This window comes from Pseudopipra pipra, chromosome 3 (genome assembly GCF_036250125.1).
Source record: "Pseudopipra pipra isolate bDixPip1 chromosome 3, bDixPip1.hap1, whole genome shotgun sequence".
In the NCBI taxonomy this organism is placed as follows: Eukaryota; Metazoa; Chordata; class Aves; order Passeriformes; family Pipridae; genus Pseudopipra; species Pseudopipra pipra.
Genome location: NC_087551.1, coordinates 20,450,312 through 20,465,208, shown reverse-complemented (window position 1 = coordinate 20,465,208; position 14,897 = coordinate 20,450,312). Strand labels below are relative to the sequence as shown.

Here is a 14,897-nt window from a genome sequence, read left to right as displayed (position 1 = left end):
TTGGCATTTCTAAGACTAGTGCTGGAGGGAAACTATTTCGCTGAAGTGGGATGCTGGGTTTGACACTATACTTGAAAGCCCAAGAAGAGGCTAAGTCACCACATTCACTTTAGCTAGACAGAAGCTAATCTGTTATATTTTAAGGGTATGTTTTGATCGTCACAGCAGGTAAACTATCTCAAGAAAAACCACTGTGAGCTTTGTGGCACAGGGTCTCTCTTAGTCATTACACCTATAAGATATCTTCATTTTGCTGATAAAGTACAATTGTTATCTCTAAGAGATGTTAATCTCCTGATACATTCAAACTATTTTTTTCTTGATAGTCACAGATTTTTTAAGAATGAAACCAGGATTCTACACTCTAATTTACAATATAGGTGGTATAGAAGAAAGAATAAAAACCACACATGCTCACCTTCACCAGTAAGTGCCTTTACAACTATTACAAACCAGTTGAAGATTTCTCTATTTTAATTACGGCAGAGGGTTTTTACACTTATGTAATGGAACCAATAACAAAACTGAGCAAACTTAGATTTCATGTAATCTAAACATCTATTATTCGAGTTACTTGTAACTCCTACTTGGCTAATGAGCTGCAGCTTCAAATGAGACAGAAATGTTGTGGTATTATTTGTGCCTGTTTACTGGTTTGATGACCAAAGATTTTCATTAGACAATTCCAGGTGACACAGAAAGCACTGTCAGTTAAAGCAAACACAGGTTGTAAGGCAGACTTTATTAAACCATTCACATCTCATAAATGATGGGTAGAAATCAAACCCCTTCATAAACAAAATGACATCTATACTGACAAATCTAATCTATTAATTCTAGTGCCCTGCCTTGAACAATCGCAACACAAACCAACTGTGCCTTATGTAGGGGTATCACTGTTGGTACTACTAGTGATGAGAACCCCTTTGAGAAATACTGACCTACCATGAAACGTGATACAGGTAAAATTATGATCTTTTTGATAAGTAAGTATGCTAAGCTATTACGAAAGTCACTGAGCAGCTTTACTCTTCCATCAGGTGTTTGCCATCGCAGGTGGAAGTTATATTAAGCTTGCATCAGTATAAGGGAAAGACTTAGCAAAAATGCACTTGAAAATACTTTGTGGAAAAAAGAAGCTCTTACTATGCAGAATACATAGTGATGATTAAAAAGGTGTAAGAACAGTGAGTAGTTCCTCAAAAAATACATGAAGTTAAGAACATCACAGATACTTCAACATCATCCCCAATATTTATATTTCATTTTTGAAACCTACATTGTTTATAATGGGGTTTTGAAATCCAACTGAAGCTTCTTTTTTCCCCTCTTGTTCATAGAATGGTTTGGATTTGAAGGAACCTTAAAGTTTATTAGTTCCCAGTCCCCTGCCACAGGAAGGGATACCTTCCACTAGCTGTGGAACCACTGTTTTCTCATTAAATATAACTATTTCAGTGTACCCAAGTTTTGAAATCTAGAAGTGTGCCATCTGACTCATTCCTCAGGAAAATTGTAGCATTTCTGCCAATAGTAAATGAACACTGGAAGAATCAAAGGTGGGGCTTAAACTGCCATAGCAGCAGCATCTCCTCTGCTAACAACCTGATTTTTTCTGCCTGAAAAAACATATCTGCAGGAAGCACAGGAGTGCAGAAAAACACCCACTCTCAAGGAAGTTTTATCTCTTTATGATGTAAAACTAAGGTACTGAGTTAACTAAAAAGACGATTAAAAGAGCACGACTTATTCACTACATTTTATATAAGCAGATATCAATTTAAAACAATTACAAACAAGAAAAAAATAAAAGGAAAAGTGCACTAGGAAATACTTTTAATAGTTGAAAATATTTCTGATGACAGGAAATCTTAATAAAAACCCCATTACAAAAAAAAATTCCCCTACTTTTCTACTGCCTTAAAGGAAAATTCATTTGCAGGTTTAGCAGCATAAGGTTTCAGAATGTCACCCCAGATAAGTTCTTTCAGGCACTTCAGTGATACTGAATTGTTTTATCTGACTGTATACCACTCATCCAATGTAAAAAAATTCTTCACAACACCAAATACACTTTAACTTAAGAAGCAGTGTTTTTCTAAAAGTTGCAGAGCATCTATGAAGAGGCTTCTGACCAAAATTGTAAAAACAATGCCCAAAATACTCTTTAGGGAAACATTCCTTGGATCAATACCAAGGTTTCTTATATATTAACAGTTCACTCAATTTCCAAAATATTTTGACAAGAGAAAAGCCTCTGAACATACCTGGCTCCTGGAAAGAACCTAGAAGCAGAAATGTTTGATTTGCTTTTACATTTTGAGAACAGTTTTAAAAAGCAAGAGTACTTAATGCATCTTTTCTCCTCATGTCAATAGAGCAGTAATCTGTCAACAATTTTTTTTTTTGAGAAAAGCTCTTTTATCTTCGAACTTTTGAAAAGAGTCACGAGATTTGACAGAAATATGTAGATACCTTCAGATAACACGTCTTGGAAATGCAGCTTTCTTTCTTTAAGCCCATTTTGAATAATTATGACTAGGTAGAGTCAAGTTCAATAGTACAACTGTGAAAAAAATAAATCAATTGAGGAGTGCAAGACTTACTACAGGCTGTCTTTAATATCATGAAACCAAGCCCCATGACAAAGGTGATGGATGGAAAAACTGGCAGTCAAAAAGAAGCATCTTTTTTACTGGTCACGTTTTTTGCACTTTAGTCCAGTGAAATCTCTTCCCAGCTGCCAGCCCAGACAGGGAACCGAGGCAGCAAGAGAGGACAAATAAGAGTTCTCAAACAAAACGCTACAATGTCTCTCCCTGCCTCAGGGCAGAAACTATATCTAGAACCACAGAAGGAACAGCTAAAACAGCAGCACTGATTTTTAAAACTTTCACTTATTTGTAGGGAGGAGTTGTGAACAAAAGTGAAATTTTTCAGTCATTGAGTACTAAGTCGGGCAAACATTTTGAAGGAAAGGAAAAAACTGTCATGCTCTATTTTCACTAACTATAATTATTAACTCTTATTTTCATTCATTAAGGCTTTGTGCTCTCCCCAGGAATCCATCTGAGAAAAGCATGAAAACCTTAATCGTTTAAGGTAAAGAGTTCACTTAGTATTCTACATCATAGAAATGAACCTTCACAGTTCCAGTGCATCCAAAATGTTATATTTCAGATTTTATTCTATGAAATACTGATGTTTCACATGCAATTTGCCGGAGAGAATAGAGATACAGTACTAGATAAGTGATATGCAAGTATATAAACATGCACAGAAAAAGACTGAAAAAAGCATTCCTTCTAAGAAATCAGAACTCATAGAACATTACTTTTAAATTGTAGAACTTTTGGCTATGCCTAACATAAAACAATGTGGGGGTTGAGACTACTTGATCAGGTCATATATAACTACAGAATTCAACCAAGCAAAGTAAGATTTCATGCAATATACCCTATTAAAAGAGTATGTTAAATACTGGTATGGCATGAAAGCACATATATCATGTTTCTCATTTTAACTATAAAGCTACTACTATCAATGTGGCATGGTATTAGAAAAACCACATTTTTCTATTTCTTTTCAAATAAAATTTAGTTACAAATGATGCTGCCACAAAACAAAGCAATGAAGACAAGAAAAGCCAGCATTATAATTGCAACCCAAAACCTGACAAACCATTTAATTATGGATTCCATAACAAATGTGGCTATCTTACATGAACTGGACAATTGAAAGGATATAAGCCAGTTGGGATGTATGTTTTCTTTTTTTATTCATTTTCTTGCTCAGCTTTTTCAGTTGTCATCTGCTGTATGACAACTCACTCAACCTGCACATTGGATTAGGCAAGGATTTCCAAAGCATTTGCATGCTAGGTCGTATTTACTTCTCTCTTTCTTGTCCAATGTTGTATGATCATTGAAAAAGTGTTTTGACTCAAAGGCAGCATGCTTGATAAAAGAAAGACCCATGAGTTTACTCAAATTAAGCAACTCATCAATGAAACACAGGAAGAGCAACTGGACAGAATCTAAGCACCAGCCGTGGCTACTTGAAGTCCACTAACTGGTCCATAAAGAGCAGCCTTCTTCCTCAGATCCTCAGCTCCCACTGTGGTGTGAAAATGATGCAAGCTGGCTGTTTCCCTGGTCTGTAACAAGTAATATTTACACTCTTAGCCTGACATTTCTCTTACAAGAACATACAGAGTCAGGCATTAAACACTTTTTGAAACAGGATGATGATACATCAAGGTATTGTCACAGCTATTCATTCTCCCTTCCCTAAACATGCAATCTCTCTGAGGCTTCGCTAGCTGCTATAATTGTGAACATTCAACCAAACTTTTCAAAAATACTTAAGCACACATTGACTGTATGCAAAGAGCTAACTATATGCTCACATTCCCCAGACACAAACTAGGCATCCTTAGACTTAACACAAGATACACTGCCTGGAAGACACACATTGTATCTTAGTAGGAAACCCCCTTTATTTTTTACTTTGTCTCCCTTTCAAGCCTGTGGAAAGCAGCAATACAGACATCAGACTCCTCGCTGTTAGAATTAATTCACACCACAATCCTGTTCAATAAGTCGAGTCTGCAGTGTTCTTTCCGCAGGATATTAATCTTTCTAAAAGCATTCTTGCTCTTCTTCACTGTTACCATCTAATAGCAGTAATTACTTCTTGTTCTGTGTTATCAGATGTCACAGGTATTAAATGACTTTTTTTTTATCATTGGATTGAAGTATCTAAAGAAGATTTTCTTTAAGAAGCAATCACTGACAAAAGGAAGCACAAGAGCTCTGGTTTATATGGCTACATTTGCAAAGACGGATGCAGCAGATGTGCCCACAAACATAAATAGTCATTAAGGAGGTCAGAAAACTGCATCTGCAGAGCTAACCACACATCCATTCTTTATATGCACTCCTGCCTAAACATAGTGACTTAGAAGCTACATTCACATGCCAACCGTCTTCTACAATATTATGTAAATGACATATTTAATAATCAGTAATTTAGTAGATCAGCTTGGATTTTTGGTACAAAGGGAAGTACAATACCATCTTTATATATGGGAGATCATGACTGGAAGACAAAATGGGTTCCTAAGGACAATCTAGAAAGCATAGCAGAAAATAAACATTAGGATTTTTTATTATATATATGCATTCACAGTATATCTTCATCAATTGAAATTTAATCACCTTTTTACAATTTAGAGGAAAAGGCAGGTTTTGGGGTAGTTAAGCCATGTATCATCAATACCATGAAGCTAACCTATCAGTTATAATAGCTCCTATAAAATACCAGAGTGAAATTGCAATAAGCCTAGAAAATGGGCTACAAATCCCAGATATGCTCAAGCAAGCACTGAACCAAAAATAAAAATAGGTAGATAGGAAATCAAGAACTAGAGAGCATTCATCTAATTCACGACCACTAACACAGAGATCACAGGCCAAGGTTTTAAAGCATCTTATTCAGCTCCAAATGGCAATTACTGGACAGAGACTTCAATTATAAAAACCTTCCCTCTGCAAATCGAGTTAAATTTCAATAAGTTCCTTTCTATTCTCTCCACATATAATAACTCTTACATTTCTCAGAAGTACCTTATGCTGTTTAGGCAAACTAAAATTTGAAAACACGTAATGTTCTCAAATAATAAAGAACATTCATGTTGTAGTATTTATTGTACTGGCCTATGTTTATCACACCTGATAAAGAAACTCCCACATTCTCTTTCTTGTCCAAACACTATCCTGATAAGAAAGGAAAAAACTGTGCTACAATTAATACATTTTAACGTTTTAATTTAAAAAGTCAAATCTCTCTTCTCATGCCCTCCTCTAAAGGAAAAAATTATAAAAATTCACTAGAAACTTATTTTAGAAAAAAAGCTATGGGAAAATACAATTACTGAATTGTACAAAAATGCAAGGACAGCTGTAATTTTTTTACTTCACTTATAAACATTGCTCCTAGAGCTGAAGGCACTAAAAACCCCAAACATCTCATTTGTAGTTACAGCCTTAGAAGAGGCTCAGTCCAAAGAAATGTCTGAGGCTTATGACAGGTGCATCACAAACTTGCTTTAAATTTTTTGAATACACCCCCTTCCCTTGACCACACAGATGTCAACCAAACAAAAGAGAACAAGGACACATTTTTCAAAGCAGGTTTTAGGGAGAAAAAACGTAAAACAAATCTGGTTTGTACCACAAAGCATCCTAGACATTTTTTATTACCGGAAAATCTTTGGTTTGATTTTCATCGTAAGAGAAGAGAAACATGTTTTTGTATAGACATGAAGCACACAATGAAACTGTTAAACACACACACACCTGCCTAAAAATCTTTTCCTTCACTCAGTTCAAAAGAAGTACTGACAAACAGTATCCGACTCTTTCTGCCATTTGAGTACACACAAATATTTTATTACAGAGAATTGTAGTGAAAAGAGTCAGGGTCTTTTTAAAAAGAGCAAACACACACTATCAGGCAGCAGTGGCACTGTAGTCTTACTGTTCCACTACCTATCTACAGCACTAGGGAACAAACATGAGAGGAACATGCTTTTTTTAAAAAAACCTCTCAGAACAGTGCACATTAGCTAACAATAATGAAAACACCTACCAGTGCATTCTGGTTTCCTGAAGCCTTTTTTATGTTTCTTGCTGGCATTCCATGAAGATGACTACATCTGCTCTGGAAACCTACAGAAAAAAAGTATGAACTGATTTAAGAATCCTTCCTATACCACAGAACCAATAAAATTCACCATTACATACCAATCTATAAATACAAATTCAGTTAAATAAAACCAACTTATTATTGTCAAACATTTTAATGGTGGAAACACGGAGCACAGAATGGGAAAAGTGAGAGAAAGGACAAGTTGTAATGAAAATCAACCTTTCTGCAGCTACTCATACTGCCATCCTGGGTTCCAAGCACAGTTGGCTGCATAAGCAGAACATACTGAACTACAGGAGGAAAGTGATTTTTGCATCACCTACAACTTCATTAGTACTGTAAAACATTAAATCTGGCAAATCTGCAGAGACCAAGTCCTCAAAAACGATTCCAACCACCTAAAAAAGAAGCCTTACAAAAGAATTCAATACATTCAGTGTGCAGAGTAGTTTAAAAGTGATGTGACCACTGCTCACATAGAATTTGAATGTGAAAGGAGATCCTTGTGGCAGAGGGAAGGTACAATAAAATTCTTTGGCAGCAAGCTGAGGTCTGACAACTTCTTTAGACAAGAGTGGGTTTCTAGCTGTAAATGCAATCTAACGCTGGTAGAACTTACCATTGGTTACACTGGATCCACAGTTGTCTGAAGTGTTTTAAAGAAATAAAGAAAAAGGGTATTTTCTAAGTTACAACTCAGTCCTTGCTCTAAAGGAATCCTTGCCTCTTCTCTACAAACACTAAAGCCTGACCATAAAGCAAGGTAAAGCAGATGGTCTTTCCAGCCTTTGAATTAATGAACTTCTATAGAATTCTACACATTATCACAGAAGTCAGGAAAAAAATTGATTACCTAGATTCACTTTAAATAACGGTTAATAATTCTCAATGCAAACATCGAGACAACAAATAAAAGAGCAGGCTATCAAAATGAGCTACTTTACATTTTCTGACTTTTCTGACATTTGACGTTTTTTTGAATTATTTCTCCCTAACGATACCCTAAAAATTAAATAGTTCAAGGAAACAAACTGGTAACTCCAAGATCTTGTCCACATTTTATATATTTTATATAATCCAGATATCTTTCTATTGTACCCAAGTGATTCTACAGCTTGCATTTGCTTGATTGGCTACTTACCTCTCCTCCCTGAACGGGACATAAGAGGGAAAGTACCAGTTAAGATACTTTCAAAGACTGGATCAGGCAATTCTCTCTCCAGTTCTGTGGAGTCTTCTTGTTCCCACCATGGAATCACTCCTGTAATTCCACATGCTCCACCAGATTCATTTTCATGAAACCAATCACTTTGCTCATCATCACCTGTGTGAGGGCAGTATCCCCAATTCCCCCCCAGAAAAGAGGGAGGAGCAGAGAAGACAAAAATTAGATGTTACCATCAATAAATACTCTGACAGGATTATTATTTCTTTTGCTTTATAGCTGTATGACAATTACTTCTATATAGCAGTTCTATTTGGAAAATGTTTCTCAACAGCATGACATGCATTGCCATCAATGAAACATCATAAAATGTAATGTTTTAAAACCAATTTACAATAGTGAAAACAATAATAAACTAGTTAATCCCTTTGGCAATAACTGTGGGGAAATCCATTTAAGTTACTGCACTTTACATATTAACAAAAAACAAGCCCTAATCTCCTGCAGGGAATTAAAAGGTATAAAACTGAAACTAGTTCTTTGCAGCTGATAATGGTATATAATTAGCTTAATTTCATGATTTGTATGGCTAGTAAAAAGGGAAAACAATCATGAACAGATGTGACTAAATGAAGTTAATCTGATTAAGTTCATTTAGAAATAAGTTTTGAAAAAGTTGATTTTAAATGAAAACTGACAGTATCATATAATTGAGAATTATCCTGCATTATACTACAAAGCTGGTCATTTTTACTGACAATATTTGTAGATGTAGTATTTAAATACTTGGATTTAAAGAAAAAAATTAAGACAAGACTGAAATCTGATCTTAAAATTAGCTCATAAACACACTGGGAACTAAAAATAAATTGTTACATTTATTTTAAAACATGTTCTTTCATACAAAACATGCAGTTTCAGAAGATCAGAAAATATCTTCAAAAGACATGGTAAATTTCCTTTTCTATGCCCAAAAATTAAAGTATGTGATGTATATTTTAATTCTACTTCAAACTATTCAAACCATGCCTCAATATTTCTGCATATAAATTATATGTTTGTCATTTAGATTTTTATTTGGGGAGAAACTAAGCAACATACAAATGCAAGAATAATTAGAGCAAATTTTCCAGAATAAGAAAGCATCTGGGTGTAAAATTTCATTGCCACTCAACCCCACAATGGGAAAATACAAATAATGAAAACCCAAGCTAAAATTTGGGAAAAATAAAATTCAGAACAATTTCTCCAAATAAATTGTTGCAACATAAAGAATATTTGAGATCAAGCACAAGTGAAAAGTTCTGTGAACATTCAATCAGGACAAGTACTTCAAGAAAATATAAAATAATTAAGATCCTTCACTAGTCACTTGCAGGTAAAATGGGATCTTTATGTCTTTAATGATCACTACTAAAAGCAAAATTAGCAGAAGCTAAACAACAGGACCTTTTAGATGGAGGAAGGAAGAAACAGAGGTGAAGAGATATATAGGTCAAAATAAGGTTTAAATTTCCTTGCATTCCTGGAGCATTTCAGATTACTCTCCCTATTCATTCTAATCCTCATTTATAGCTATGACAGTCACAAAGGTGTTCACCTTTAATTTTATCCTCGTTTTGTTACCAGTATGGGCTCTTTGGAGGACTTCTAAGAGTACTGAACAGGGACAGTGGTGGTGGTGATAGAAAGAGAATTACACCTTTTCACTAGATTGATCTGTGGTTCAGAATTAAGCTTTAAATCCTTTGTTTTGATTTTCCAAACTTTTATGTAGATAAACTTTGTCTGAACGTTTTGTCATGAGAGCTGTAGACATGTTGACTAATAAGAAATACTATTAGGAACTCAAAAGTATTCTTGTTACACATAATTAATCTATGAAAGTAAGTAGAGAATTCTGAAACAGCTCAAGGACAGAAGCCTGTAAGAGGCATGTTATGCAGTCTCAGAAGAAAGCTAGAATTTAAGACCATGTTGGTGGACTGCATAATAAGACAAAGAGCAGCTATGGAAGAAAACCAGTATCTTCCCCATTTGCCCAATAATAGCTCTTTGGGAAAAAAAAAGGTAAAATTACTTTTCCTTTTTGTGCAATAGGAATATTAGTATATTAAGCAACAATCTTTTAAGATATCTTAATTGTTATGCTACTGTACACTTCCCCAAGCACTTCAGTTCATTACTGCCAAAGGCAGCCTTAAGATCTGAACCTCAGTCTTTTCCCACATGAGAGAAGAACATAGGTCTTTAGCTTCCTTGACTGTGCACTTTAAACAACTCTGAATTCTCTGACTATTTGAAATCATATTATCACCTTGAAGCAAGCACAAACCTATTAGTACTATTCTTATCCAGGTGAAAGCACTCACAGGCATTTTGTTTACCAGTTGTTCTACCTTGAAGGGTGACATTTTCAAAAGGAGTCAGGGAAGACCACTGCATTTAATCATATCCTCACCTCATATATATATATACACACATATATGTATATATATATATATACACATACATATATATGTATGTATATATATATATACACACACACACACACACACATATATATATAGGCAATAAAACACAGGGGGCTTCCAGCCCAAGAGTTTGGTAACCAAATACTAGGATTTTATCCTACTTAATTTGCAGTTCTCAAAAGGCAGCACAGTATCCATAGCAAATGTGATCTTAAAAGAAGTAAAAATTCAAAGTAACACTTTTTACTTCAAAAGATTCACTATACTGTCCTTTCCTCTCAGAGATGTTGATTTAGCACAGGACTACAATAAGTTATCACATTTTTCCAAGGTACAGGGAAGGTAAAAAGACCTCCAGATCTCCAGAACTTAAGCCCGTGCATTCTCCTAAACACATATATAAAGTACATCCAACTTGTTTGTTTATAATGCTAACGCTTAAAGGAATTACTTCAAAGTAATTTACATTCAATTATAACTGTACTGATCACAGAATCATAGAATGTTAAGGGGTTAGAAAATCAATTTAAGGCTCAGAAATGTCAACTTCAATCCTAAAATTTCAGGGCCAGTTTCTGGCTTAATTTATTTAGTTATTTTTAAGCTTTCCCCTCCACCCAATTATTGTTTCCCTAATTTTCACTCTACATTATTGAGTCTACATATTTATGTAATTACTACTCCATGTTAAATTACTTTCTGCCTTCTTTAAGAAGTTTAGAAAATGATTTATGTGGGCTTCTGATGGTTTTTCTATGGACACAGACACTATTTGCATCACCATCGGTTTCATGTTCAGAAAAGCTTCAGCTCAATCTTATTTTAGCTGAAGCAGTGCAGGATTATAACCAACCAACTTCCCACTGCACACAAATAGACAGTTTTATCCCTCTTTCCAGTTTTATTTCAAAATGTCCAGACCAACCTTAATAGCAGAGGTTACATGTGTTTGCCTATAACAACCACAACATACTCGGAGAGGCTACTGTGAAAAGAGTTTGGCATCAGTGTCCTACGAACACCACTTGATACTGTGCTGCTCCATTATCCATCAACCCACACACAAGGAGCAGGAGCACGTGGTCTGTGAATACCCTAGGATTCCAGTCTCATTTCCACAGCCAGGGTACCTCTTTCTAGGCAAAAAACCCCCACTGCTAACAGCTGTAATAATCATTTGGAGACATCAAGAGATTCACTATAACACATATACAGAGAGTTTTAGGAAAGCAGAAGCTTAAGTTACCCGTTCACAGAGGCACAATGCATCTTGCTCTTCATGTTCTACAGAGCTATCTTGACAAAAGGTATATATATGTTATATAAATATCTAGGATTTCAGCTATTCAGGTCACATACAACAACTTCACATTATTTCTGGTACACTTGCAAAGACTATAAATTTATTTGCCACAACAGTTCAAAACTGGTGTGATTACACTTTGTATTGAATACTCCATCTCTTTTATATATGGAGAACCACACCCTGTCACTTGCAGCTACTGACAAGCTCTACAAGGTCCAGATTTTTCCCACTAGAGTTCTCATGAGAATTCTTATACTGAACCAGTACTGGGTCATCTTTATAAAGGACGCAGTAATGAATATATGTTTAATCATAAAATAATGAAACACTAACTGCTCAGCCACATCCACAGCGGAACTCTGACATTCCCTGACCTTCTCCAATTTTAACTGTTTAACACTTTATTAACATAATATTCCTTCCTACTTGCTTAGATTTTAAAGGACATTTCAAATACTTCATGCTGTGATTTAACAGGTCTTAAGTCAACTTTGAATTTCCCCAAGTGTACTAATAAGTGGAGATGAATGAGGAATGCAGAGTGTTTTATTTGCTATACCCACACTATAAAATTCATTGAAGAACATACTTTGCAATTTGACTTTTTTTCCCCCCAAAACAGGATATCATCCACTAGTGTCTGAATAACGATAAAGTTTTGTTAACATTGTGTTGAAAGCCTAATTTGTAAAGTGCCTTTGTAAAGCAGACCCGTAAAATGCTTCAAAACTCCAAGTGATCCTACCAGTTAGGCCTATCAGAGAGTTGTACTTTATGTTGCAATGCAAGACTAGACCTTTTAGTTCAGAACTTTTCTTTTAAATTTTTTCTTCACCAGTTTTTAATAATTGCAAAACAGACAATTATGAAAATTCCTTTAGGAATAAAAGAAGAGAAGAGGACAAAAAAGGAAAGTCATAAGGACTTTTCATACATAAGCTTCAGCTGTTGTTCAGGTCCTTCAATTACTCTGTTGTCAGGCTCTCCCATCTCCATAGTATTTTGAATTTTTTTCCTAACTATATTAAATCTTACCCCAAAACTGCTGAATTTGAAAACCTCTGAAAAAAAGATACAACCCATAAAAAGTCACTTGAGGTTTGTTAATAGTTCAGCAGCTATCTTTTTCACTGACTGTACCTGCACTAAGCATTTTCCATGATCTTTAAGCTTCTGCTGACTAACTGTTCAGGGTATGCAGTGTTTCACAGAATAAAAACATTTGCCACATTGACCCTGAAAATATCGAGTACCAGTTACTTCTGCCAGAAGGTGACAGTGGGACAGAGCACAGCAAAAGAGCTGCTTTTGCCCTCTCACATGTAAGCACTTGGATAACTTGGAAAAGGAGGACAAACATGGCTAGGCTGAGATGAGGACTTGATGGGAATAAAATAAATGAAACAAAAAGCTGTGAGTACAGGAGCTTTTAAAAATGTTAGATGGCACACCACATATTAGAAGTCGAACAGAGAATTTTCAAGTCTCAGGATTTTCTTTTATCATAGCAACTGATGACAATTAAAATGGATGTAGCACTGCCCCCAATTACAGCTACACCTGTTTTTTTTGAATCAAATTATAAAAGTTGAAATTCTTTCTCGAGTCTGTTCACAGAAGAGTACAGTTAATGTGGCGGAATTTATTTCCATATTATTTCTGAGAAAAATCAGAAAATATTAAAGGTTGCAAGGTCAGGCACTCCAGAGTTCAGAACTAAATACTCAACTATTTAATTGACTGGTCAAATGCTCCAAGAAACTGCTGCTTTAGTCACTTTCTTGCCTAGAATGTCTGTTCCACAGGAATAATATGCTCTGGAAATTAATTAGGGCTTTATAAGGAGTATTTGTCTGCAATAAATGAGATGTGGTTCTTGATTCAGAGACACAAAATGAACAAATGTTGCCCTGGAGAACAGGAACCTCTTGTCCTCTGCTACCCAAACTTCCAAGTTATGGCAGGCACATCATTTAAACCAAGTATTTCACCAGGTGACATTAATCAATCTCTGGTTCTCCACTTGACTTAGCAGAAACCTGAAGTCAGAAGCGCAGAAAATTTGAATTACAAATGAGGTCAAGATGCTGATGTTCTGAACATATATCCTGGAAGAGGCAGACTGAGAACACAGGAATAAGAATCTACCTTTAAAAACAGAAATCAGAATCAGCCAGTTCTTCTCTTAATACATTTTCATCCTGTCCTCTTCCAGCTTTGTTTATCTCACTTAGGCTTTTTCTTTGCTTTTATCAGATTTGCTTTCTCCTTCTTTCATTCTTGTCAATTTTGTATGTGTCTCAGTTCAGCTACATATAAATTTACAGAAATAAAATAACCTCACCTTACTTAATAATGGGAGTACAAATTACTAGCATTTACTATGAGGGGGGAATAAGCATTATTCGAAAAAAACCAGTTTTGGTTTTGCAATAGGATCTCTGATAGTACCTTCATGGAAAAGTCTCACAAAACCAAAGCTCTAATGCAGATCTAAAACTGTCTGAGCTCCAGTGTGAAGCTAATGGTCTTCTGACCATACAAAAAAAATAATTAGTTCAAAGTAGAGATTAAAAAAATAATGTTTTATCAGGGTTATATCCTTTTCAGGTTTAATTTCTATTGTTATTTTTATTTATATTTCAGAACACTATTTCAGATCTAATGCTTTCTGCTTGAAAATTGCAATCAATATAAATCAAGATTCAAAAACCATACAGATAAAATACAGCTTTACAATAAAGAGCCAACACTAAAAAAGGTAACATCACACCAGTGAAAGAACACTGTTGGTCACTGATCCCTCCCATTTTATCTTCCCACAAAATATATAAGAAAACCACAAAGCAACTGAGATGTTTTCAACCATATTACTCAAAGATTCAAATAATTTAATTCTGGATTTAAGGACAAACCTATTGATACATATGTATCAGAAGGGTACATAAAAATGTATGCAATTAGGAATATGATAGGTCATGTCCCACACAAATATAGATGCCAAACATTTTAGAAATGGCAAGTCAAAGGAGAAATTCCAATAGGGAAGCAAAAGCACATCTTTTTGACTTGTCTCATACTTAAAGAATTGAAATACTGAAGTTACGAGATGGATTTAAACTTTCAAAGAGAGCCTAAACTCTTAAAATTATCAGTTAGCACAACTGAAACCAGATACTCAGACTGGGAGATACAGTTTGTGTAGCACAAGCTACGATTGAGCAAGGAAGGTAACACCTCT

General features: G+C 35.1%; 1 protein-coding gene across 1 annotated transcript in view; it reads right to left on the bottom strand.

Annotated features, from left to right (window-relative positions):
- GPATCH2 (G-patch domain containing 2) overlaps window positions 1–14,897 on the bottom strand; it is a 123,599-nt gene that overhangs the window by 92,451 nt on the left and 16,251 nt on the right. The window contains exons 4-5 of the mRNA XM_064648180.1: window positions 7,853–8,035; window positions 6,652–6,731 (exon numbers count right to left, since the gene is read on the bottom strand). Of these exons, the coding sequence (XP_064504250.1) occupies window positions 6,652–6,731; window positions 7,853–8,035 (263 nt within the window). The remainder of the gene's footprint in view (window positions 1–6,651; window positions 6,732–7,852; window positions 8,036–14,897) is intronic.